Source organism: Gossypium hirsutum, chromosome A12 (genome assembly GCF_007990345.1).
Source record: "Gossypium hirsutum isolate 1008001.06 chromosome A12, Gossypium_hirsutum_v2.1, whole genome shotgun sequence".
NCBI lineage: Eukaryota > Viridiplantae > Streptophyta > Magnoliopsida > Malvales > Malvaceae > Gossypium > Gossypium hirsutum.
The window spans coordinates 86,557,458-86,583,434 of NC_053435.1; the positions used below are offsets into that span (position 1 = coordinate 86,557,458).

General features: G+C 35.6%; 2 protein-coding genes across 2 annotated transcripts; both read right to left on the reverse strand.

Annotated features, from left to right (window-relative positions):
- Window positions 1-8,918: 8,918 nt before the first annotated feature.
- On the reverse strand, window positions 8,919-12,295 carry LOC107937599 (4-hydroxybenzoate polyprenyltransferase, mitochondrial). The gene is made up of 8 exons (XM_016870507.2): window positions 11,502-12,295; window positions 11,250-11,385; window positions 10,943-11,064; window positions 10,605-10,674; window positions 10,372-10,521; window positions 9,661-9,796; window positions 9,488-9,584; window positions 8,919-9,274 (listed from the first exon to the last, which is right to left on the reverse strand). Exons 1-8 carry the CDS (start codon window positions 11,921-11,923, stop codon window positions 9,205-9,207), a joined length of 1,203 nt encoding a protein of 400 aa, XP_016725996.1. The 5' UTR covers window positions 11,924-12,295; the 3' UTR covers window positions 8,919-9,204.
- Window positions 12,296-12,435: 140 nt separating this feature from the next.
- On the reverse strand, window positions 12,436-15,940 carry LOC107937589 (alanine--tRNA ligase-like). Its single transcript, XM_016870493.2, has 9 exons — window positions 15,800-15,940; window positions 15,155-15,607; window positions 14,722-15,003; window positions 14,527-14,635; window positions 14,259-14,446; window positions 13,969-14,058; window positions 13,714-13,876; window positions 13,440-13,619; window positions 12,436-13,153 (listed from the first exon to the last, which is right to left on the reverse strand). The coding sequence occupies exons 1-7, from the start codon at window positions 15,938-15,940 to the stop codon at window positions 13,772-13,774; spliced, it is 1,368 nt and encodes a 455-aa protein (XP_016725982.1). The 3' UTR covers window positions 12,436-13,153; window positions 13,440-13,619; window positions 13,714-13,771.
- Between the last annotated feature and the right edge of the window lie 10,037 nt (window positions 15,941-25,977).

Below are 25,977 nucleotides of genomic sequence, written 5' to 3' on the forward strand. Positions count from 1 at the left end.
TTATGGAATATTAATTTAATTTTTAAAAAAAATTATATTATATTATTTGGTAATATTTTTTAAAGTAATTTATAAGTGGTGGAATTTAGATCTTGTTAATATATTATTTTTAAATTGATAATTATATTTTAAGAACATAGTTTCTATATATAGATAAAATTTTTAGCATATATATTTATGAGAATAAGTAAATTAATAAAAAAAGAAAAGGTGAAGAAAAAACACCCTAATATATTATGCAACGTCACTTCTTTGCTTGGTTGATAAACCTTGTTAGAAAGTATTTTTTTTAGTCAAATCAGTCTGAAAAGATAGTAACGTCTTCTGTTTTTTACTAAACCCTTATAAGAATTCTATTTGTTGAGTTTAACAACTATATTACTAGTATATTAAATATTTTTTATAATAAAAATTATTTGATATATTGTCAGTGTAGTTTTTAGACTGTACAAGTAGTGTCAAAAATTGACTAGTGTTTAATAGTTGGATGATAAAACATTAAAAAGTAGATATTTTAAAAAATGACACATGTAAAATTTTAAAGTTATTTGTAGAATAAAAATATTAACTGTCAAGGTAACAAATATTCACTCTAAATACAATAATAATATTATTAATATATTATTTTTAAAGATAAACTATACAAATAGTTATCCAATTATATTCGTGTTCCTATTTTTGTTTCCCAACTTTAAAAAGAAAATTAATTTAGGCATTAACATTTGTATTTGTTCCTATTTGGTCACTTGCCATTAAATTGATAATGAAAGTGATGACGTGACTTTTTTTTAATTGGTATAATAACATATTTAGTTCTCAACACTTACACATTCCAACAAATTGATCTTAATTCTAAAGAATTCAATAAATTTAATTTTATTCATTTGATTATAAAATCATATTCATGGAAAAGTAAAATATAAAAAGAATCATTACTTTCTCACTTTTTCACATAAACCCAAAAAACAAAAATGGCAAAGATTGTTTTGGTCTCAATGATTATGGTTGTTTCAATCCATTCCGTCATGGGCGACGCCACAACGTCAACTGCACCGTCAATGGAATCAGACGCTGCAGAAGCCTACGCACCAAGTCCTGACGAACAAGATAATTGCAAGGAGTCATGGATTGATTGGGCCAAGAACAAGATCAACAGTATTGGGGGCATGTTCTCTTAATATTCACCATCGTCTTCACCAGCATCGGGACCAGCATTAGCACCAGTTAGCTCACCGGCGGCAGCCCCTGAATTCAAAGTTTGAGCCGCACCTGTCGCTGTAGGCTTTGTTTAGGACGGGATATAACATCTATGCAACTTATTGGGAATTATCCATATTTATGGAAAATCAAAGATATGGGTATCAAATAATAGAAAGTCAAAGATATGGGTATCAAATATTGGAAAGTCAAAGATATGGGTATCAAATATTGGAAAGTCAAAGATATGGGTATCGAGATATTGGCATAATAAAATCTGAGATATTTGCAATATATGGTCCCTAATTGTAAAGTGACTTTGCAAGTTGATCCCTGAACCTCAATTATAAATAGGCATAACCATCTCTCATTCTGTATCTCAAACTTGCCATTCTCTACTTAAGGCATTGTTTTCTCTCTCTCTCTCTTTGTAAATTCTCACTTGTATTTTGGAGTGAAATATATTTGGTAGTGCCCGAGGACGTAGGCAAAATTTGCTGAACCTCGTTAAATTCTTATGTTCTTTATTGTATTATTCTGCATGAATTGTGTGTGTGATTGTAGTGATTTATTGTGCTATTAAATTACGATTGAGGGATATTCTGGCTAGGAAAGACCTGGTACTTAAGCGATCCTTGCGATCCACCTCTCTTTCCTGGGAATTGAACTTAGTGTGATTTTTTAGTACAATAATTTTAGTACGATCGTTCATGGCACTGTTCACGTACTGTAGTTGGGATTGAGGAGAAAAAAATGGAAAAGTCATCGTCAAAGACTATTGTGACCAATGCGAAATTTGAAGTAGAGAAATTTGATGGTACCAATAATTTTGGTATGTGGCAATGTGAGATCCTGGATGTCTTATGTCAGCAAGAGCTGGATATAGCCCTTGAAGAAAAACCTGACAAGATGGATGACAAGGAGTGGGCCAAGATCAATAGACAGGCATGTGGAACAATTCGCCTATGTTTGGCCAAAGAGCAGAAGTACTCTGTCATGAGGGAGACATCAGCGAAGAAATTGTGGGATACACTGGAAGAAAAGTTTCTAACAAAAAGTCTTGAAAATAGGCTTTATATAAAAAAGAAACTTTATCGATTCACGTATGCACCCGGTATGTCGATGAATGACCATGTGAACTCATTCAATAAAATTTTAGCAGACTTGCTAAATTTGGATGAGAAATTTGAAGATGAAGACAAGGCATTACTGTTGTTGAATTCTCTTCCTGATGAATATGATCATCTTACCACCACATTGCTTCATGGGAAGGATACAATCACATTTGATGCAGTCTGTAGTGCGTTGTATAGATCTGAGACTCGAAAGAAAGATAAAAAGATCACAGAGATACAACTACAGAAGTCTTAACAGTAAGAAGTCGTTCGCACAGCAACAAATCTGGTAGAAGGAGTAAGTCCAAAGGGAGACCTGCCAAAGATGAATGTGCTTTTTGTCGTGAGAAAGAGCATTGGAAAAAGAATTGTCCTAAGTTACAAAAGGGTAAAGCTATTTCTGATGCATGTGTAGCGGAGCATGATGAGGAGTCAGACTTTAGCTTGGTTGGCATGGCAATGGCATGTCATACAGATGAGTGGATTTTGGATTCGGGATGTACTTACCATATGTGTCCTAATAAGGACTGGTTTTCTAGTCTTAAAGAACTAGAATGTGGAGTTGTTTTTATGGGCAATGATAGCGCTTGTAAGACAATGGGAGTAGGTACAATCCAATTGAAGAATCACGACGGCTCAATTCAAGTCTTGACAGATGTTCACTACATACCTAGCTTGAAGAAAAATCTTATCTCATTAGGGGTCCTAGAATCTAAAGGGCTCACAATCACTTTGAGAGATGGATTACTAAAGGTAGTAGCTGGGGTATTGACGGTGATGAAAGGCACAAGAAGGAATAATCTGTACTATTTAAATGGAAGTACAGTTATTGGATCAACATCAACAGCTTTTACGAAAGATGCAGATTCAGAGGCTACCAGGTTATGGCATATGCGATTGGGACATGCTGGTGAAAAAGCTTTGCAGAGTTTGGCGAAGCAAGGCTTGTTGAAAGGTGCAAATTCTTGCAAATTGGAATTCTGTGAACATTGTGTTCTGGGCAAGCAGACGAGGATAAAATTTGGTTCAGCAATTCACAATACAAAAGAAATTCTGGACTACATTCACAGTGATGTGTGGGGACCTACTAAAGTGGCTTCTTTGGGAGGTATGCACTATTTTGTTACTTTTGTTGATGATTATTCAAGAAAAGTATGGGTGTATCTAATGAAAAGAAAAAATGAAGTTTTGGATGTATTTCTGAAATGGAAGAAGATGGTGGAGACCTAGGCTGGTCGAAAAGTCAAACGATTTCGATCAGACAATAGTACTAAGTACAAGAATGATCCATTTCTACAAGTATGTCACGATGAAGGTATTGTACGTCACTTCACTGTTCGAGATACACCACAACAGAATGGGGTGGCAGAACGTATGAATCGGACTATACTGGAGAAAGTTCGATGTATGTTGTCCAATGCTGGATTGGGCAAAGAATTTTGGGCTGAGGCAGTTACATATGAGTGCCATCTAATTAATCGGTTGCCATCAGCTGCAATAAATGGAAAAACTCCTATGGAGAGGTGGGCTGGTAAACCTGCTATTGATTATGATTCTTTACATATTTTTGGTTCCACTGCATATTATCATGTAAAAGAATCTAAGTTAGACCCAAGAGCAAAGAAAGCATTATTCATGGGTATAACTGGTGGAGTAAACGGATACCGTCTCTGGTGTCCTGATACAAGGAAAATAATTTTCAGTAGAGATGTGACTTTTGATGAATCAACCATGATGAAGAACAATGATTCATAAAAGGATAACACAACCAGTGGCACTTTGCAGCAGGTGGAGCTTGAAAAGGTTAATGATGATCCAGCTAATATTGAAGGAACAAATGATGAAGAAGTTTCGACCCAAGAACTTCTACAACAACATGATTCAATTGCATATAGAAGGCCAAGAAGAGAGATTCGTATGCCTGCTCGCTTTGATGATATGGTGGCCTATGCACTTCCAATTGCAGATGATGATGTTCCTTCTACTTACACAGAAGCAAGAAGTAACTCTGATAGTGTAAAGTGGAAGCAAGCTATGAATGAAGAAATGCAGTCTCTTCATAAAAATAGGACTTGGGAGTTGGTGACACTACCTAAAGGAAAGAAGGCAATTGGATGCAAATGGGTATATGCAAAGAAGGAAGGATTTCCTGATAAAAATGAAGTTCGATACAAGGCTAGATTGGTAGCAAAGGGTTACGCTCAGAAAGAAGGAATAGACTACAATGAAGTATTTTCTCCAGTTGTGAAGCATTCGTCTATTCGGATTTTGCTAGCCTTGGTTGCGCAATATGATCTTGAACTAGTTCAGCTCGATGTGAAGACCGCATTTTTACACGGTGATTTGGAAGAGGAAATCTATATGACTCAGCCAGATGGATTCAAGGTTGCTGATAAAGAAAATTGGGTTTGCAAACTGACAAAGTCGCTTTATGGATTAAAACAATCTCCAAGGCAGTGGTACAAGCGATTTAATCAGTTCATGAAAGGGCAAAGGTATACAAGAAGTAAATTTGATCATTGCGTGTATTTTCAGAAGCTACAAGAAGGATTTTTCGTATACTTGCTCTTATATGTTGATGATATGTTGATAGCATCTAAGAGTAAAGTTGAAATTGAGAGATTGAATACTCAACTCAACCTTGAGTTTGAGATGAAATATCTAGGTGAAGCTAAGAAGATCCTTGGCATTGAAATATGTAGGGATAGAGCTCATGGCAGAGTTAGTTTATCTCATAAGCAATATTTAAAGAAGATACTACAGAAGTTTGGCATGAACGAGCAGACTAAAGCTGTAAGTACCCCGTTGGCTTCTCATTTCAAGCTTTCTGCACAACTATCTCCTTCGACAAATACGGAACAAGAATACATGTTACAAGTTCCGTATTCTAATGCAGTAGGTAGCTTGATGTATGCAATGGTGTATACAAGACCCGACATTTCACAGGCAGTTAGTATAGTGAGCAGGTATATGCATAATCCTGGAAAAGGACATTGGCAAGCTGTGAAATGGATTCTACGGTATATTCATAAGACCATGGATACTGGATTACTGTTCAAGCAGGATACTACACTTGGTAAAGGTGTTGTTGGGTACGTTGATTCTGATTATGCCGGTGATTTGGACAAACGAAGATCAACCACTGGTTAGGTGTTTACTCTTGCTGGAGGACCAATAAGTTGGAAGTCTACACTGCAGTCTATAGTTGCGTTGTCAACCACAGAAGCTGAATACATGGCTATAACAGAGGCTGTAAAGGAAGCTATTTGGTTACAAGGTATGGTTAAAACCTTGGGATTGGTCCAGGAGCATATTAATGTGTATTGTGATAGTCAAAGTGCTATTCATTTAGCAAAGAATCAAGTCTATCATGCACGTACAAAGCATATCGATGTACGTTTCCACTTTGTGCGGGAAATTATTGATGAGGGGAAAATTCACCTTCAGAAGATTAAGACTGCAGATAATCCCGCAGATATGATGACCAAGGTGGTAACAACAATCAAGTTCGAACATTGTTTGAACTTGATCAATATTCTGCATGTTTAACAGTTGAAGAAGGCACTATCAAGTGTTGTTGACAAAGGCAGAGAGAATTGTGTGAAGATAAGATTACTCGAATCAAATCTTCAAGGTGGAGATTATTGGGAATTATCCATATTTATGGAAAATCAAAGATATGGGTATTAAATAATAGAAAGTCAAAGATATGGGTATCAAATATTGGAAAGTCAAAGATATGGGTATCAAATATTGGAAAGTCAAAGATATGGGTATCGAGATATTGGCATAATAAAATCTGAGATATTTGCAATATATGGTCCCTAATTGTAAAGTGACTTTGCAAGTTGATCCCTGAACCTCAACTATAAATAGGCATAACCATCTCTCATTCTGTATCTCAAACTTGCCATTCTCTACTTAAGGCATTGTTTTCTCTCTCTCTCTTTGTAAATTCTCACTTGTATTTTGGAGTGAAATATATTTGGTAGTGCCCGAGGACGTAGGCAAAATTTGCTGAACCTCGTTAAATTCTTGTGTTCTTTATTGTATTATTCTGCATGAATTGTGTGTGTGATTGTAGTGATTTATTGTGCTATTAAATTACGATTAAGGGATATTCTGGCTAGGAAAGACCTGGTACTTAAGCGATCCTTGCGATCCACCTCTCTTTCCTGGGAATTGAACTTAGTGTGATTTTTTAGTACAATAATTTTACTCTTTTACACGCTTCCGCACAACACAACTAAATATCAAAACAAAGTTGAGTATATTTTGACTAATTCACTTGCTTCTTGTCCTATAATACCGAGTTTGGACCGGAGAATCACTATTCTTTTTCAATTAAGAATTTTTGTTTCTTCAGACTTTTTATGCGGTTCAAATTAATTATTAATAAAATGTTATAATATTGGAAAAAATGTTGATATTATAATCTCTCGTAAAAAAAAAACCCTAAGATCACCTTATTATAAAGTAGTAATATATATATATTTAGTAGACTGTCGGTGAAGTTTTTAGACTTCACAAGCAGGTTAAGGGGTTGACAAATATCTTATAGGGAAATAGTAAAATATTTTTAAAAAAATACATGACAATTTTTTTTAAAGTTACTTGTGAAATAAAAAAAAATATCTGCCATTCTACCAAATACTAACCTCAGAAAAAAAAATCTTTGCCATTCTTATTTTTTGAATTTATGTAAAAAGAGTTAGGAGAAAGTAATGAATTATATACTTATTATTTTTTATGAATATGAATTTATGACTAAATTGATAGAACTTGTAAATATGAAGGGTTAAATTTATTGAATTGTATAGAATTAGAACCAATTTGTTAGAATGCGTAAGTGTTAAGGACTAAATATGTTATTATACCAATTAAAAAAAGGTCACAACATCACTGCCATTATCAATTTAACGGTGGGTGACCAAAGCAGGAACGAATACAAATGTTAGTGCTTAAATTGAAATTTTTTAAAATTAAGTGACCAAAGTAGAAACACGGGTATAATTGAGTGACCATTTATATACTTTACCCTTCTTTAATTGCAACAACTAAATTTATATATTTATTTAGATTCAAGTGCAAAACTGATTTGCAAGTCATTGTGCACTTATAAGTTTTAGACATAATGACTTATTTGACCGTTCAACTTTATAAAAATATCATTTTAACAATTTATTTAATTTTTCGTCTTTTTTAGCCATTAAACTTATATTGTTTGTCAAATCATTCTAAAATGGGTAGAAAGATTAATGCTTGTTAATTTTACTGTAACAAATTATTAAAAAAGTTTAAATTATTTTTATATTTTTAAATAATTTTAATAATTTTAATTTCTTAAAATAATTTTTATAATTTTTTAGAAATTTTAATTTTAAAAAAATTTAGTTAATTGTTAACATCAACAAAGTCAATATACGTTAATTTTTCATTCATTTTAGGTGATTTGACAAATAATACAAGTTTAAGGGTTAAACGAGAAGGAAATTAAATAAAAAAATAAAATGATTTTTATTTTTATTTTTATAGCCAACCATGTATTGATAATCATTCCACACCATGCACCAATTGATTAAAGTATGAAAATAAGATAGAATGTAAATACTAAAATTCCAATATGACACAATTTATCTTCATCATAATCTAAACCCGGCCCATCATAAGAAAGAAATTTGATCATTTACGCTGCCTGCCTACCATAGCTTTGATTTGAAGGGAGACATACTTTTCCTTTTGCTCGAAAGACGTAAATTGAAGTTATTGTTATTTTGCATTTTAAGGATATCCCAATTTAATTTTGTTTTGTTGGTTTCTTGGCTTTGTATGTGCTTGAAATTGGATATGTCATGCCTGCTTAAATATGTGGTTCAAATATCAATGTTGTATTGTGAAAGGGGACCGCATACTATTCTGATTTTTTTAATATTTATTATCGCCTTTTTCAAAATTTTGTTTCAAATTTTTTTTTTCAAAAATTAACATTATTTAGTTTGAACTTTTTCTTAAAATTGGGATTTTATAATAAAAAATTTAAAATTTAAAGATATCTATAATTTCATTAGTTTTTATAAATTTTTTAAGATTTGTTTAAAAAATTTGGAAGTTTTTATCGAATTTTTTATTTTTAATATTATAATTTTCAAAATTCTTAAAATTCAACCAATCACAAAGGAAAATGGAAATATTCTCTTTTTTCGAGAGGGATCAAATTGTACACTTTTGAACAAAGTAAAGAATATTTAGGTCCATATGGTTCAAACATCACTCTTTTTGAGCCATAATTGTTGCTGGAATATTGTAACATAGTTATGCCTGCAAATTGATTGTCCCCCTCTCTCTTCTCTGAGCTGTCCTAACAGGAAAAATAACCACGTCCGTACTCCTTACCACACTATAAATGACACTTCCCAAAGCCCGTCTATGAATATGGCTCCTCATACCCCCCAACTGAATTATTATCAAGCTTCTCCTCTAAACTACACCAGTAACACCCAATTTGATCACTATTAAACAAACACTGAGATTACAACTTGACATATGAAAAAGCCCATCCAAACTTTTATAACAGCTCAAGTATCAATATTTCTGATGTACGAAGAGTAAATTTTAACCCTCTTCAAATTATTTACCTAACCACAAAAAATGTTTTTGGTTTCAATAGTTTGGGAAGTCTAATTCTACCTGGTTGGTAAAAAAGGTGAGATTCACCGAACATAATACCAGCTTCAAGGTAATAATAAAGTCCTTACCAACTAGTATTAAGCTGGTCATAAAAATACAGCAAAATCATTTCTACAACAATAATCTATTATTGTTTATATTATGCCCTTTACAGGTAGGACACTAGCACCTTTAGGGGGCCAAAAGAATTTATAAATGAATACCTTTATGAGAAGACTCTTCCAAATAAAATCCCACTGAAAATAAGAGCACCAAACCACTTGTTGGACAAAAACCTGTTACAAGAGAAAAAGGAAATGTGAGCTGAGTACAAATAAAAACAAACATTTAGGCAAAAGCAAATATCCAGTTAGCAGGCATTAAAGGAAGTTTAAGATCCTTATGTATGGATTAGTGATTTTGTTTATTTACATCCAAAACTGCGGGTACATTAGAATAAATTGACAAGCACAGCAACCACAAAACGATTTCATAAACTTATCACGCACTTTCTATTGCAATCTGCTCGGCATGTTAGATTAACAGTCCATATCTGCCAAGCCAATTGTCCAGATGCAGCTGCAAGGAAGACATAATATGGCCATCCTGCTCAAACACAACTTAGAAAAATTAGTGAAAATAAATGTTTTTAATGAATTTTAAATAGAATGCAGGAATATACCTATATCAGCATTGTATCCACTGAGAGCAAGACTACTTATGCATGCAATCCCAAACCCAGTAGTCCACTCCTTAGTTGAATCCCCAAACCTCAAAGCTGTAGATTTAACACCAACTTTCATATCATCCTCTTTATCCTGAATGAATACTGATAACGTCAAAGAAAGCAGCTATAATATCCTATGGTCTCATAGTCCCAACAGATAACGGAAAACATATCTTTAGCCATATTTGATGATAATATAAGTCACAGTTTATATATAATTTTGGGGGGGGGGGTTGAAGGAAAAGGAAACAATTAACAAATAAAATTTTCATTTTCGTTTTTGATCTAACAGATACAGTAAACTATTAGAGCCCCCAAATTTCTCCTTTCAATTTATATCTCATCTTCTTTCTATATAAAAAATTAGGTTAGCAAAAGGGCAATTGTTTGCTGCATAAATCAACCCTCCTCACCATTACCATCTAAAATGCAACTGCCTCAATAGTTATCACAAACCTATTCCCCCCTGCTAAGTCCAACCAGAGTTAAAATGTAATAAACGTATATTTTGTTTATCCAATATAAAAGGCAAGAATCAACTAAACAACACCATACCAGCTCCTCAAAACTTAACAATAACAGACCATTTCAAGCTAGGATCCTACTCCAGTAAAAGCTGTCAAGAAAGGAGGAAATACATATAGCTTTCAAGAGATAAAGTTGTACCTGATGTGCATATATTGTATCATACACAAGAGTCCAGAATACTCCGGAGAAGTACAGTGGGAACACAATGGCAGGATCTAGACTTCCTTTAACAGCCAACCAACCTAATAAGGCTCCCCAGTTGAAAGTCAGACCAAGATAGGCTTGGGGCTGAATTGACCAGATGAATCATCAGTAAACGAATAAACAATATAATGCATAAAAGAAGAAAAGATATACGTAAATATCATTACCCAAAATGTAAACCTCTTCATGAGAGGATACGAGAAGACTAGCAACAAGGATGAAGCCCCTAATACACGACTGTGAGATATGGTTAAGCAATATCAGTTATACCATCAAAATTTGAGTACCAACTAGTTAGATTGGATTCTCCAAATTTCAAAAGGAAATTGAGAAAAGACAATTTTAAAATTAGATGATATGAAACAGAACTCCTGTAATTAAATCAAACCCAATGGTATTCCAATTGAAAATCTAAAGTAAAATCAGGGAAGTTTTTTGCTAAAGTTGCAGATGTCCAAATCAATTAAACGATAACCGGAAGTAATGACAAGAGGAGGACTCTAACCTATAATTATTAAGTTGAAGGAGAATGCCAAGACCCAAAAGCAGTTGAAACCCAAGAAAACAAATGCCTTGAAATGGTGTCAAAAGACCACTTGCAACTGGTCTTAGCTTTGTACGTTCTACCTGCGTGCAAAATGCTCCTATAATCAAATCTCTGGAATATCGAACCGTGCATTTGTCTGATATTAGGATCGTTCAAATTCCTAATTCTCTTAATCATATAAAAACTTTGATATATTAAGATTATAAGCCAGCAAAAATACATGTGAAATTGCAAACAGGAAAGGTGAAGAAAACATTTAATCTACCATAGTATCAATATCCCGATCAAGGAGGTCATTGACGGTACAACCAGCACCCCTCAAAAGCAAAGCCCCGCAACCAAATAAAGCCGCCATCTTAAAATCAGGAAGTTGGCCTGGTGTTGATGCTAATGTAATTGACCTACAAAAATGTAAAAGATTTTCATGCCAAAAGCAACAAAATTTCAAACAAATTTACAAATCGAACAACACAACAATTAAGGAAGAAGAAAGAAAGAAGGAGAACGGACGACTTACCACATACAAGGCCAAGCGAGCAACCAAGTCCCAATTGGCTTATCGAGGCGGGCAAGCTTAGCGTAAGGCTGAATTCCTCTAGGCAAATAAAGGTCAATCCAGGAGGGACCCCCCGCAACATTCTTGTTATTTTGATCACCTTTACCCGAGTTGTCCGCGACGCCAGAGGAGGTCGAAATCCAAGCAATTCCAGGTCTGAAGTTTGAGAGGAGCGACAGATTTTTCTTGGAAACGTTGAAATGATGACGAGAATTTTCGAAATCAGGGAACAAATGATAGAGTCGAGTAACGAAATTGGGGCTGGTAATCGTGGTTGAGGATGAAGAAGAAGAAGAAGAAGAAGGGATGATAGAGAGTGAAGAAGAGAGAGAGGGTCTGAGGAGGGCGCGTGAGGCGGAGCGAGTGAGCCGAAGTGACGCCATATTTTTCAGTCTTCTTCACCAGCGCTAACTTGGGGTTTAGGGTTTTAGCGTTTTGGATGCTTGGAAAGAGTATTTGACCGTCTTTGAACTATTGAAGCACTCGACTTGGCGTTACCGGTAAAAACAAACCGGCCATCAACACTTCAAAAAAATATTGCTAACGAAACGACATGTAATAGCGGGGAATGTCGATCGATGAATGAATCATTTTCATTCTTCTTTGCCCGCAAAATTCAAATTCCACTTGTTTTCAATAAGAAACTTGAGAAACTCGTAGTAACATCATTCAATCAGTTCGTTTGATACGAAAAGGGGCGACGTTATCTTGACATCTAGTTTTGCAAGAAGTAAAAATAAAAAATAAAAATCAATGTTTTAGAGGTAAAATTTATACTTTAATTGAGCCTTATATTTGTTGTTAATCTAAGGGTACGCGTACATAAGTCAGCAATTTTAAAAGAGTAATATCTAAGGTGGCCCACGTTTTAGCAGGAGAAGGTTTGAAGAGATGTGGGTTCTGTGGTGTTTAAGTCCTGAGTGGGTCCATTTTACTGGACCGGAGTTAAGTACTGGTAGGGATTGTTAGGAAAGTTTTCCTTTTCTTTTCTTATAGTTTGGTTTTGGTGTTATTTCTATTTTAGTTTTATTTTATTTTAATAAAAGGCTCCAGCTGGTTTCCATAGAAAAAAAAAAGTAATAACTAACAAACGTATCAACTTTTCCCAATTCTTAATTTACGGTTTTTTTTTCCCTAGATTTCAATATTTCTACATATAAACATAAAAATCATAACAGACAAAAACTTTTACGGACTTCAACTTCAGAGCACGTTTGATGATACTGCCCCCGACATTATTCCTTCTAAAAGTTTTACCGTCGTATTCAGGAACTTAAAGCAGCTCAAGCACCCAAAAGTAACTGAGCTTTCTAACACAATAAAATATTAAAATACACACTAAATTGCATAGTTTTCTTGCATATACCAAATACTGGTATTTGATAACGTCGGCAAGTTAAGAAACAATTTAATTGCAGAAATAATTGTGGTGTAATAATCAGTAGCTCGCTCGGGGATGCATTAGGACAACGTATATTTTGCTGTTATGATAAAATTTAGCAGCAGCAATGCCCTCCTCTACAAGCTTAGAAAATCGGTTATCATCTCAACTTCATTGACGCAAATGAAGTTGCCAAATCAATAGCCTCATTAACACGTGATGCAATAGTTCCCTAAAATGAAACATACATTTCCATAAATTATAGAGGGTTTGAGTCGGGGCGAAGTCAAAAAAATTTTTTAGGGGTAATGAAATTTTGATTTTCAATAGTCTACATATTTATAAATTTTTAAATAATTAAATCAAAATTTTATAATATTAGGGGGCCTGGGCCCTGCCACATCCTTAGATTCGCCTCTGATTGGAGTCTAAAGAACAACATGCAACTGTATTCAAGATATAAGTGCTAAGAACCCAAACAGTTCTTACAGAACCGAATTTTGAAACAAGTTACCTACCTGTCCTATAGCCAAACCACCATTGCCTCTACCACACTTCCCCTTCAGAGGCCCAACTGCCTTTATCAACCATTCTGATACCTTCAATCACTTGATAGATTCAGATTTCTCTGGTACACCAGCATAAACAACAGCCTTGTTTGTAGTTTCATCGATACTGAAAACCATAACTGGCATTTCCTATTTATTAATTGGCAACATTTAGCACAAACATGTGAAGCAAACTTCGATAAAAAGATTCAATTAATTAAAAGGGTCAACATTAGCTAGAAACCTTCTGCTGAATAACTTTTGAAACTGCTTCACGTAGAGCAGCTGCATCTAAACCAACATCAATCCGGGAGATACAGAGCAAGTTTAGCCAATTCAATTGCTATTGTGACTGCTTTCTGCATATTTTGTTTAGCAATATTCTTTTGTGCCTTTTTCAGTTGATTCTGATAAAACAAACCAATTAAAAGGAACATGGTTTCTCAAGCTGAGGTGATGAAAACTAAATTTGATGGTGTTCATAGATAAGCTGTGATACCTGAAGTTGCGCAATCTTGGCCCTAATATCAGCTTTTTTGGCAGCAGGAATTGATGCAGAATCCACACTCGTTTTTAAAGAGGCCACTTTCTGTAAAGCAGCAAAATAAAATTTCAAAATGGAAGGGAAATTGGTATGCTACGCCCTCGTAGAAGGATGAATCCTCCATGCGCAATGAAAATGAGAGAATAAGCTTTTTACCCCTAGCTAATTTTGCATAAAAGATGAACATAAATATAAATAAAGGCATTGATAATAAGAACCTACAAACATTTAAGTATATCACAAACCTTCTCTAGCAAGTTTACTTCCATCTTGGATGCGTCATCTACTTTCTGTAAAAGAAGGTCACCCAATTCCGTTGCCTTCAAAGCACTCTCAGTAGTGACAGCAGTTATCCTTCTCACTCCTTTAGCAATTTCCTCCTCGGACAAAAGAGCGAATGCTTTTGCTTCCTGTGTGTTTGTTATGTGTGTACCTATAAACATCATTGAAGTCAGCCTCAACACAAAATTCCTAACATACTTCTAGTGAAGTCATTCAAATAAAGAAATTAACCTCCACATAGTTCTGAAGAGATTGATGGCCATTCTCTGTTTTCTGGATTTGCAAGGAGGTCCTCCACTTTGCGACCAATTGCCACTACTCTAACTGGGTCAGGATAAACCTACATTCAAAGCGTAACACAACTTCTAGAAGGAATGTTCAAAGCCAAATTAGAAACCACATAATGAAGAAAATGCTTAAGCTTACTTCTCCAAAGACAGCTTGCAAACCATTGATACGCTTGGCTTCAGCAAGTGTTGCTTCCTTTGAATATACATCTAACTCAGCTTTGATTTGCTCATTCACAATATACTTAATTTTTCTCAAATGGTCAGCATTGATAGCCTCATCTCTGTTCGTGCTAGAAGAATCGAAAAAGAAAGATATTTCTAAGGAAGAAAGGAAACAACTAATAGAAGTAATACTCTGTGAAACTTTTACTTGCCCATACAATATACACACAATCCTATATATAGAAGAAAATGAGGTCTAACTACTACGTAACAATCCTTCAACAAATATTAACAAACTAACCACCTGATGGAGCACTTAACATTCACCCAGCTTCCTCGAGTGGTAACACCCTAAGAAAACTTCGAAACCGACTAAACATAGACACTAATAAAGGCTTAGTAAGAACGTCCGCCACTTGGTCACAACCTAGAACTTCTCCAACAATCAAGTCGCCATTAATCACCTTCTCACGAACAAAAAACAAGTCAAGCTCAACATGTTTGAACTTGGAGTTAAGGACCGGATTAGCTGCAATAGCCACAGCACTAGAATTATTACACCATATTACCAGAAGATCAACGGGCTTGACATTTAGTTCTGCTAACAGGGAAACGAGCCAAGTAATATCACTAGTGGTCGCCGTAAGACTGCGATATTCTGCTTCAGCCGTAGAATGAGAAACAACTGATTGCTTCTTAGAACACCAAGAAAAAGGGATATGGCTAAGATAGACACAGTACCCCGTAGTAGACCTCCGATCATCAAAATCAAGACCCCAGTTCGCATCAGCATAATCGGCCAAGGAGAGGCGATCAGACGGGCCAAAAACTAGCCCATGAGAAGAAGTGCCACGTAGATACTGCAAAATCCGTTTTAATGCCATCATATGAGAGGTAGTGGGCACATGCATGAACTGACATACCCGATTAACAACATAGGCGATGTCGGGTCGAGTTAAAACAATATACTAAAGTGCACCCGCAAGACTGCAATATTAAGTTGGATCAACCAGAGGTGTACCCTTATTTTTAGACAACATAGATGAACTCACCATAGGTGTAGAAACACTTTTGGCGTCAGACATAAAACCCCGATCAAGAAGCTCGCAAATGTATTTTTGCTGAAACACATGAAGATTGCCAGAGGAAGACCGACTGACTTCAATGCCCAAAAAATAATGAAGCTTACCCATATCTTTTAAAGTAAACTTATTATATAACTACTGAACAAAATAATTAATTTCGTCAGAGGAACTGCCTGTGATAACAATGTCATCAACATAGACAAACACATAAAGCGTAAACTCAAAAGAAGAGCGGACTAACAAAGAAGCATCCGATTTAGATTGAACAAACCCAGCAGACACAAGAAACTGTTTCAACTTGTGGAACCAGGCACGCGAAGCTTGCTGTAGATCATACAAAGCCTTTGTTAAGCAACACACAAGCCTTTCACCGCTTGGACCAGGCTGAACAAACCCAAGGATTTGCTGCATGAAAACTTCTTCAGTTAGATCTCCATTCAAGAAGGCATTATTTACATCAACTTGTCGTAGAGACCACCATTTAGCCACAGCAATAGACAGAATGATTTGTATTGTAGCCGGTTTCACAACCGGACTGAACGTTTCCTTGAAGTCACAACCGAGAACCTGAGAACAGCCCTTGACTACTAATCGGGCTTTTCGTCGAGCAACAGACCCATCAGGATTAGTCTTCACCTTAAACAACCATTTGCAACCAATAGCTTTACGACTAGGAGGAAGTGGACGAAGTTTCCATGTAGAGTTAGCAATTAGAGCATCATATTCAGTTTGCACCGCTAGACGCCAGTCTGGATGAGTAAGCGCCTCCTCAACAGAAACTGGCTCAGACCCACTTGTGTCCACCGTCAACACCTTAGGTTTAAACAACCCAGCCTTAGACCGAGTAACCATAGCATGAGTATTGGAAGTTGAAGCAGCAGGAACAGCAAGAACAGAAACTAAGACAGGAGAAGACGGAGCATCTTGAGATGAGAAAGAATCAGTTCGAGCACTAGACCCTGATGCAGACACTGGGCTGATTGGAGAAGCTGGTGGAGAACCACAAGGAGCATAGGAAGACACCACACGAGTCGGGCTGGTCATAACAACCTCAGTGTCAAGAACTCTCCTAGGCTTTGTAGAAGAAACAGAACGTATAATAGGAAGATAGGTAGTAGTACACGGAGAGTGTAGATCACTAGAAGTCGTAGTGGCAGGAGATAAAAACCTAGACTCGTAAAAAATAACATATCGAGAGATAATGACCTTACCCTCTGGTGTTAAGCAATAATAGCCTTTATGTTGCGAGCTATACCCAAGAAATGTAGACAGTTGTAACCGAAAATCAAGCTTATGAGTAACAAAAGGTTGTAAATACTGAAAACAACAGCAACCAAATACTCGAAAATGATCATAGGTTGGTGTATGACCAAACAGACGTTGATACGGAGAGTGACCCTTTAGAACATGAGTAGGAAGATGATTAATGAGATGAACTGCACTACAGAAAGCAGAACCCCAATAAGCCATAGGTAAATTAGCTTGGGCAAGAAGAGTGAGACCAGTCTCCACAATATGTCCATGTTTAAGCTCAGCAACACCATTTTGTTCTGAGGTGTGAGGACAGGTAAGGCGATGAATGATCCCATTATCTGCTAGGACAGAAGCAAAGGCACAAAACTCGCTACCCTAATCACTCTGAAATTTCTTTATAGACTTTCCAAACTGAGTAAGTATCATTTTCTGAAATTGTAAAAAACAGTCCACGGCCTGTGATTTCCATTTTAACAAATAAACCTAGGTAAAATGACATGCATATCAATAAACGAGACATAATACAAGTTACCTTCACAAGCAACAAATGCGGGTCCCTACAAATCAGAAACAACTAATTCAAACAATTCAGTATATTCAGTGTGAGACTGTGAAAATGGTAACCTATGAGATTTGCCTTTTTGACAAGCTACACAAACATGGTCAAGACATTTTTTATTGAAAGGAATCTGACACTAATCAAGAACAGTCTTTACAATAACAGAAGAAGGATGACCAAGACTTTTATGCCACAACGTAAAAACCTCATCACCCGTGGAGCAATCCTGAACTACAGCGTTGTAAGCCGACGGACAGAGAGCAACGGATTCCGCTGAAAAATGATAGAGCCCATCACGAACTTGGCCCCGCAGTAAGATTTCCTGTGTCTGGATGTCCTTAACCATACAATAAGACGGATGAAACTCAAAGAAAACATTATTCTCAGTTGCAAATTTAGACACAGACAGTAAATTTTTCCGAATGCGTGGAACACATAAGACATTTGACAAATGAAGCAATTTCTTGTGTGTAGGTATAGTAGTATCCCCAATAAATGAAATCTTAGTAGAATCGCCATTACCCATGAGAAGCGATGAATTACCTAAATATGGAGTGGATGTATGAAGATTGGAGGCATTTTGACACACATGATGAGTAGCTCCAGAATCCGGACACTACGACGTGCTTCCAACCGGCAATGGAACATAGAAATCAGTGGGATTAAAATTTGAACCATATGCAATGGCATCAGAATAGTCAGAAGCACGTAAGTCAGACACCCGGGGGATATTCCAACAAATTGAGAGGAGTCGTATTAAGACGAGTCAACATCAAATACACGAGCACGTGGTTTGGTCTGCCACAGAACCTTAGGCGCAGTGGGCAACACACGCGGACCAAGATGAACACAATTAGCATTGGGCCTAGAGGAGTAGTGGCCACCATCCAATTGAGGGTGGACAAAATCATTTTGCCCAAAATCATGACCCGCACCAATCGGCCCACGCGCATGACCATTCATGGCCCTTGTCACCATCACCAACACACAGCCCCAAAGAAGGAGACCCAAAATGACCACCATTATGCGCATAATGCATACCAACACTTGGCCTAGCACTATTTGGCCCAAATGGCACATGGAAAGCATGCGGCCCACGTGGAGCCATAGTATCCACTCCAAAATTCGGTTTAACAAAAGAAGGCAGAGAACAATTTTGACCACCATTATAATTTTGACTAGGAAAACAATTTTGACTAATGCCATGAAACGAACCAGAAACAACTCCTCTTTGAGGCGCCACCACCGGTGACTGTTCATCCCTGTGATACCGATAATAACAAAGCTGAGCGAGATGCCTATACCGACTACAAAATTGGCATTGAAGACGAGGATGAAAATTACGACCACGACCACGGATCGACGAACGGCCACCACGAGCAGATTCGTCTTCTACGAGCGGCGGGGATCCTTCGACATAGTGTGCAGTAGTCACGACGTATTGAACCACTTGACTCTGACGAGTCTCACACTCAAGTAACGCATCAACAAGCTGTTGAAACGGCAACGGAGCCGAAGAAAGGGAGGCCGACGACACGACACTTTCAAAATCAAAAGAAAGTCCTGCAAGCAACACTGCCGAGCGTTCGGCCTCAGATATTGGGGATCCAGACGCTGCAAGAAGAGCACATAAACCTTTAATCTTATCAACATACGCCCGAACAGATAAGCTACCTTTCTTGAGCTAATGAAGTTCATGCCGGAGTTGAGATTGCTTTGTACTCCTGTCAGCCGCAAGCAGGCTAGTGGCCATGATCCACACGTCGCTCGCAGTCCGGACGTCCGTGAAGGAGGACAAAAAGGAAGGATGAATGGTAGAAAGCAACCATGAAGTAAAAAGGTTGTCTTGTTGAGTAAAGATCGAGGTAGCCGGATTTGAAGATAGAGAGCCATCGGGAGCCTGAACAAATCGTGTCAGAGCAGTCAAAGAACCATCAAGAAATCCAAGTAAATCATAACCAGCAAGGATAAATCGAACTTGCTGTTGCCACTGAACAAACGAACCTTCATCAAGTTTAACAATGTCATGGCGAGGAAACGAAGCAACAAGCCGGTCACCAGTGAAGACAGAGCCACCAGGATCAACAGAGTCAGAATCAGCGGAGTGCGTGATAGCCATGCCTGAGAATCACCGAGCGACTGATACCATGCTAGAAGAATCGAAAAAGAAAGATATTTCTAAGGAAAAAAAGATTAACAATATTAACAAACTAACCACCTGATGGAGCACTTAACAGTTCGAATCTGATAACGTTGGATCAAATTTAGCAATAATTTGAATCATAATGCAAAGTAAATAACTAAGGTGCTAAGTGATGAAATAAAAAATTTAAAACAAGTCAAATTATGTATTGAAGTTTTTGTAGTTAAAAGATTCAAGTACTAAATTTCTGATATATAAAAATTGGTTGGTATGCTACTGAAAATTAAATCTTGAGTTGATTTTGTATGCATTTTGCATTGGTAAAACTTTACAAGGATAATATGTTATATTAATGTAATTAAAAAAACATAGTTTTCCTTAATTGAATTGACTGACAACAATCAGTAGCTAACTAAGATTTTAAACATTTCTTCATTAAAAATCTTCCATTAAGTGGTTTCTAAAAGTGAACTGCTAAAGATTAAAAAATTAAAGTTTTGAAAACTTCAATTTGGAATGGTTTAAATATTTTCAACAATTTATCAAAGACAACCAGCGTTTAAACTTACCATGGGAACAATCAAATCTCAATTTCTCAAGAAGAACAATGGACCCTTTCTGGTCAACATGATCACCAAGCACTTCCTGAATTCAAATTGCGAGGACACGAAACATGGAAAAGTAATAAGAATATCACAATAAGTACAAATAGGAGTAAAGCATTATGAACATGAGTATATAAAGTTGTACCTTGAGTGCAAAGGTCAACATATGTGTGCAAGTATGATTAGGAGCAATCAACCTACGCCAATCATAGTCGACCTGCATAAATTATTGGAGCATTCAAAAAGTTGCAAACTAAAAGAAGCACATCTTTTTATAAATGGGGAAAAAAAACAAAATAGCACCTGAAATATGAGTGATTTAAAGTCTATACTTTAGCACCAACAGAGAATTTGCCAGTCATTCCAGAAAGAGAACCAATATAAAGTACAAAACCTTCAAAAATTTGAACATTACATACTTGGAATGAACCAAAGGACCCATCAAGAGATCCTGTGTCAAAAATCTATGTCCAGAAGCAAACATGTCAGGTGAGTAAAGAAAGCAAAACAAAAGAGATCAAGCAATGGACTGACATCCTATTAATTGTCTCACTACTTTCTAAGATTTGGATGGCTTTTTTATAAAAATGACTCATAACTTTTCATTATTAACAAAAATGATCCACTTTGAAAATTTTCTACGTAAATGACCCATTTTGAACAGTAAACGTCGGTGACGCCATTGCCATTGGCGTCACCACCTCTGGTCTTAAAAAAAAGTTTATTTTTGGGTGCCACCATTGTCATTGGTGGCACTAGACTAAAGTATAATTATATAAAACTTTCAAGGGCCAGATGAAGCAATTACCTTTTTTAGATTGAATAAAAAGAAATGTCATCCCTCCTGCGGCACCAATGCTTTTAAACTTTTGGTCTATTTTCATATTAGGTCTGTCCCATTTTGAAATTAAATTTAAATAGCCCTTAGAAATATAAAAATAACAAAAATAAACCCTTTTCAAATTTTATTATTTTTCTAAAAATAATAAACTTAAAAAACTTTATAAAGTACTTATTTAAATTACCAAATATATCCCTCAAAATATTTCCTTAAGTTTTAAATAAGATCCCTGAATGTTCTATATAAATATATTTTGGTCTGGTGCTACCAATGGCAATGACAACACCCAAAAAATTAATTTTTTAAACAATTGAAGGTGCCATTAGCATCACCGACATTTACTGTTTAAAATATGTTATTTACATACATAATTTTCAAAATAAATTATTTTCGTAAATAATAATTCTTTTTTGAATATTTTTATAAAGAAGTTGATATGGATGTAACACGGTTCAGTTTCACAGAATCACATAAAAGGAAAACCTATGCTCAGAAGCAAGTAAGTCAGGTGAATAAAGAATGCAATAATTGGACTGACATCCAATTAATTATCCCATGGAACATGTAGTTGAATTTCAAACAAGATATGGATATTGCTAGCAATAGAATATCATAAAATAAATGTACAAATATACGTAAGTATTACGAAAGGAAATCTAGATGTGATGCACCAATCAAATTTCCTCCTTTATCATTTCAAGCTACTTTTCTAACTTACAACCAGCACAAAATGAATTCCATGCAAAACCTAAATAGCCTCTTTAAAGCCATGACTAATTCCTGCGCAAACCAACCCCATCTAGCTGGCTGGTTTTAATCTTTTTTATTACCCAACAAGATTCAACATTTTCAATCCTAAATCAATCATAAACTTTATTTGTTCTTTCCCAACTTATAAAACCCCAAAATCATAAATTTCTTGCTCAAGATATAACCATTTTTTCAATTTGAGGCAACTCACATACTGTACCACAGACAGAGTGCTTCATACATAGCCAAAAAGATTAATCATTTTGAGGCTGGTTTTTTACTTAGTATTACCCCACAATATTCAATTTCTTAAATCAACCATAAGCTTTGCTTGTCCTCTCCCAAACAATAGAGCCACAAAACCATAAACTTCATTCTCACTCTATAACCAATTCTTTAAAAAAAAATAATTAATTGAGGCAACCCACCTACTGTACTATAGACAGTGGTTCATACAAGCCCAAAAAGGTAAAATGAAGAGATTGTTAGGATAAAAATTCTCATATACTGAAATAAATACCTGACCACCTTGCTTAGCATAGAAACTCGTAGATTCCAAAACAATACCAACATCATCACCAGCATTGACACTTTCAACAAACTCTGAACCAATGTAGATGGCCTTTATTACACTTTCGTGGTCCTAAAGCAGTGATAGGAATCGTGGGAAACATTAAAACATGGAATACTTCAATATGAAAAGGATAGCAATGAATAACTGACTTCTAAATTTCTTATTAGGAAATAAAAGAGTCTCACCTTATAATGACGCAGACATTTCACTGGCCCTTAAAATAGATAAAGGAAAAAAAAGAAGACAATCTCACAGACTCATTTAGTCTTTCTGATACCATAAGCAATGTATAATCATTTAGATGAAATATTCTCAGTCATCAAACAGGAGAACAAGGAATCGCTTTAAGACCAAAACAAAATTTTATCAACCGAAGTATTGAACATCTTGAAATACCAAATACAAAATTGTCTAAATATCATTTCCCATCTTCACTGGTATGATTCTCGCATTATCATAGATGTTACTCAGAGAGAAACCAAGTCTGTTTCCCAAGTAGGCATGAACAGTTGAAATACAAGTATCTCCTAATAGCCAACACCTAATGAAAGCTTCCCAATATTTTCACAAGCCAAAATAAGAAAGCAAACAAAATGACAATCTAACTAAATCTCCATCAATGAATAAGATGCAAGCAGACCTGGAACCAAATGAATTTGAAGGAATCATCAGTTGTGGACACCCCTTTCCTGTGCACTGCAGAGGTAGCATCAGCATCCATGACAATAGCACCACCAGCTTGCTGTAAAAAACTTCTATAAGCATGAAATATGGGAAAAACTCAATTATGTAAATATTCTTCCTCTACCTAAAGACACCATTTTCTTTTTACTATTTTTAGCTTCTTGATGCATCAACTGTTTTCCTTTTTAGGTCCAATAGAGTCAAGACATGACTAGCATATTTTATTTTTTATTTACTAAAAAGCAGAAAAAAAAACTTAAGCAGATTATTGTGGAATTGAAGAATCAAACTCCTATTACCTTATTTCTAGCACTCCTTAGACTTTTCCCGTACCTCCTCCATAGCTTTATTGAAACCCTCAATATCTACTATCAAACCTCTTTCCTCTGCCATCAACTGCAAAAGGAAAAACATTAGAATGCAGAGCCAAATAGATCAATATATAGAAAAGAGAACCAAGTCCATCCGTCTACCTAAGTTAAATCTAATGGAAACCCATATGTGTCCCACAGGATAAATGTATCCCGAAAAAGCCACAACAAAGCTGTAAGATAGCCAATGGTAGGTAGAAAGGAGGTCATGGCTCTTACCGCATAACCAAATTCATTCCTTTCAAGTCCACTAGGCCAGAATAAATAAAAAATAAGTTCAGAAATTCAGACGGATTATACACACAGATAATGTGTGCATAAATACATATGTATATATCATCAACTACTTCTAAAGCAAGATTTTAAAATTTTAGTTCTGCTTTTCAAGATAACACGCCAAATTCCTCAGAGTTCCAGTATCAACAAACTTGCATAGAAATCTTTAAGGAGATTGTAAAAGCTTATTATAAACCACTTTAAGTGCCAAATATAAATAAAAACAGTATGATTCAAAAAGAAATAGAGAGCACATCACATTGATAGTGAATATTTTCCTCAATGACAGAAAAAGATAAACAGAACTACACTAACCTGCCCACTTAATATCCTCCCCTGAACATCCTGGGCTGCCTTCTTAAATTTCTCAATTCCCTAGACATAAGTTAATAATTGTTCATGATTACCATTGAACATGTTGGTAAGACATATTATAAATATTTATAAATATTATAAATATTAAGTAATGAAGAAGGGCTCTAGATTGAACATCAATATCATAAAATACTTAGTAGCGATGAAAAGCTATGTTACTCTGACTCAGGTGTGAGTGTTGGATACAAGAATGTATCCAACTGGGTGTGGTTAGTCTTTTCTATGTTTTCCAAGTATTTGGAGGACTCTTGGAGGCATATCCATGTGTCGGAAATGAGTGTCAGACGCAGGTACTTCAAGAAATATGAAGGGTCTGAGCAACATAGATGAAAAGTGACAAAGTACACACTCAAAATACAAGCCTATCATCAGAAGCAGCTTAAGCTAAACATGTTTTTCATTGTTGGAAGGGCATTTTCCATTATAAAAATTGGTAAAGAAGGTAAAAAAGAAATATCTATTTGACTACATGCAAATCATACTACAATTATAGGCAACTGATTTCTAAGACATATAGAGTAATGAGTATGACCACGAAATTTCTCAAGTTCACCTTGACCAACGTCTTTCCAAAACTCACTTCTTCTGCAGCAATTATGTCTCCAATGCGAACCTCATGCTGCTTCAACTCCGGAAAAAATCACCCATGACTTCCACCACAATCTTAACAAGCCTGGATTTAAATTAATGATTACAAATAACTTATAAAGATATGCAAGGAAATGACATAAGTGTCGAGCTAACATATGCAAAAATTGATTTAATTGTTTAAAGGACATAAACTGTGTTATAGATACATTTGTTAACAAAACTGAACAGAAAAATATTGGTTGTTCCTACTTGCTGAAAAATCCCTTTGGAGCTTTTAAAACCTCACTGCTATAGTGAACAGCATGACGAAGTATACGTCTTAAGACATATTCGCGTCCTTCATTACCTAACCACCAAACATAAATGTCATGAATAACATTTGGACTACTAATCCAATTACTACTCTCTTGTTAACAGCGTATACACATAACATCAACTAACAGGCACATAAAAGATGGTCAATCCAAAGCCTTTCCAATAATCATAGGACACATTTTTCCTTTTCTTTTAAAATCGACAATCAACTGTAAGAAATAAGACCATTGAATTTGAACAGACATTCAAAAAAAATCTCATGTCAATATCTACCTGGTGAAGCACAATCAGCAATGGCAAACGAAAGAGTTCTAATATGGTCAGCAACAACCTTATATGCCATGTCAACTTTGTCAATATCATCTGGCCCAACTTTTCCAGAATATGGGCGTGCCGCTGTCACCTGTTAAAAGAGAGAACAATGGAAGATTATGCATACAATTCTCCTCATTCTAGCTTCAGTTGCAAAAACTTCAAAAGAAAAAAAAAAGAGACAAGTAGAGCCAAGTTAGTTAAACTAACACAAAAGCATTTTAAATAGCTTCACATTTTGAACGTCCTTTATTTAGCATCTCTATTTAACAGTATAATTCAATAGTACTAAAAATAAATAGGGTAAACTATGCCCATGGTCACTCTAAAATAAGGTCTGTCCTATTTTGGTCATTCAAATTTTTTTCTTAATTTAGTCCCTCTAAATAAGATAATTGTGTGAAATAGTCACTGCTTTTAGAATTTCTGTTTCTTTTAATGGATTGCTGATGTGGCACATTGAATGTCTGACACATGACATTTTTGGTTGACATT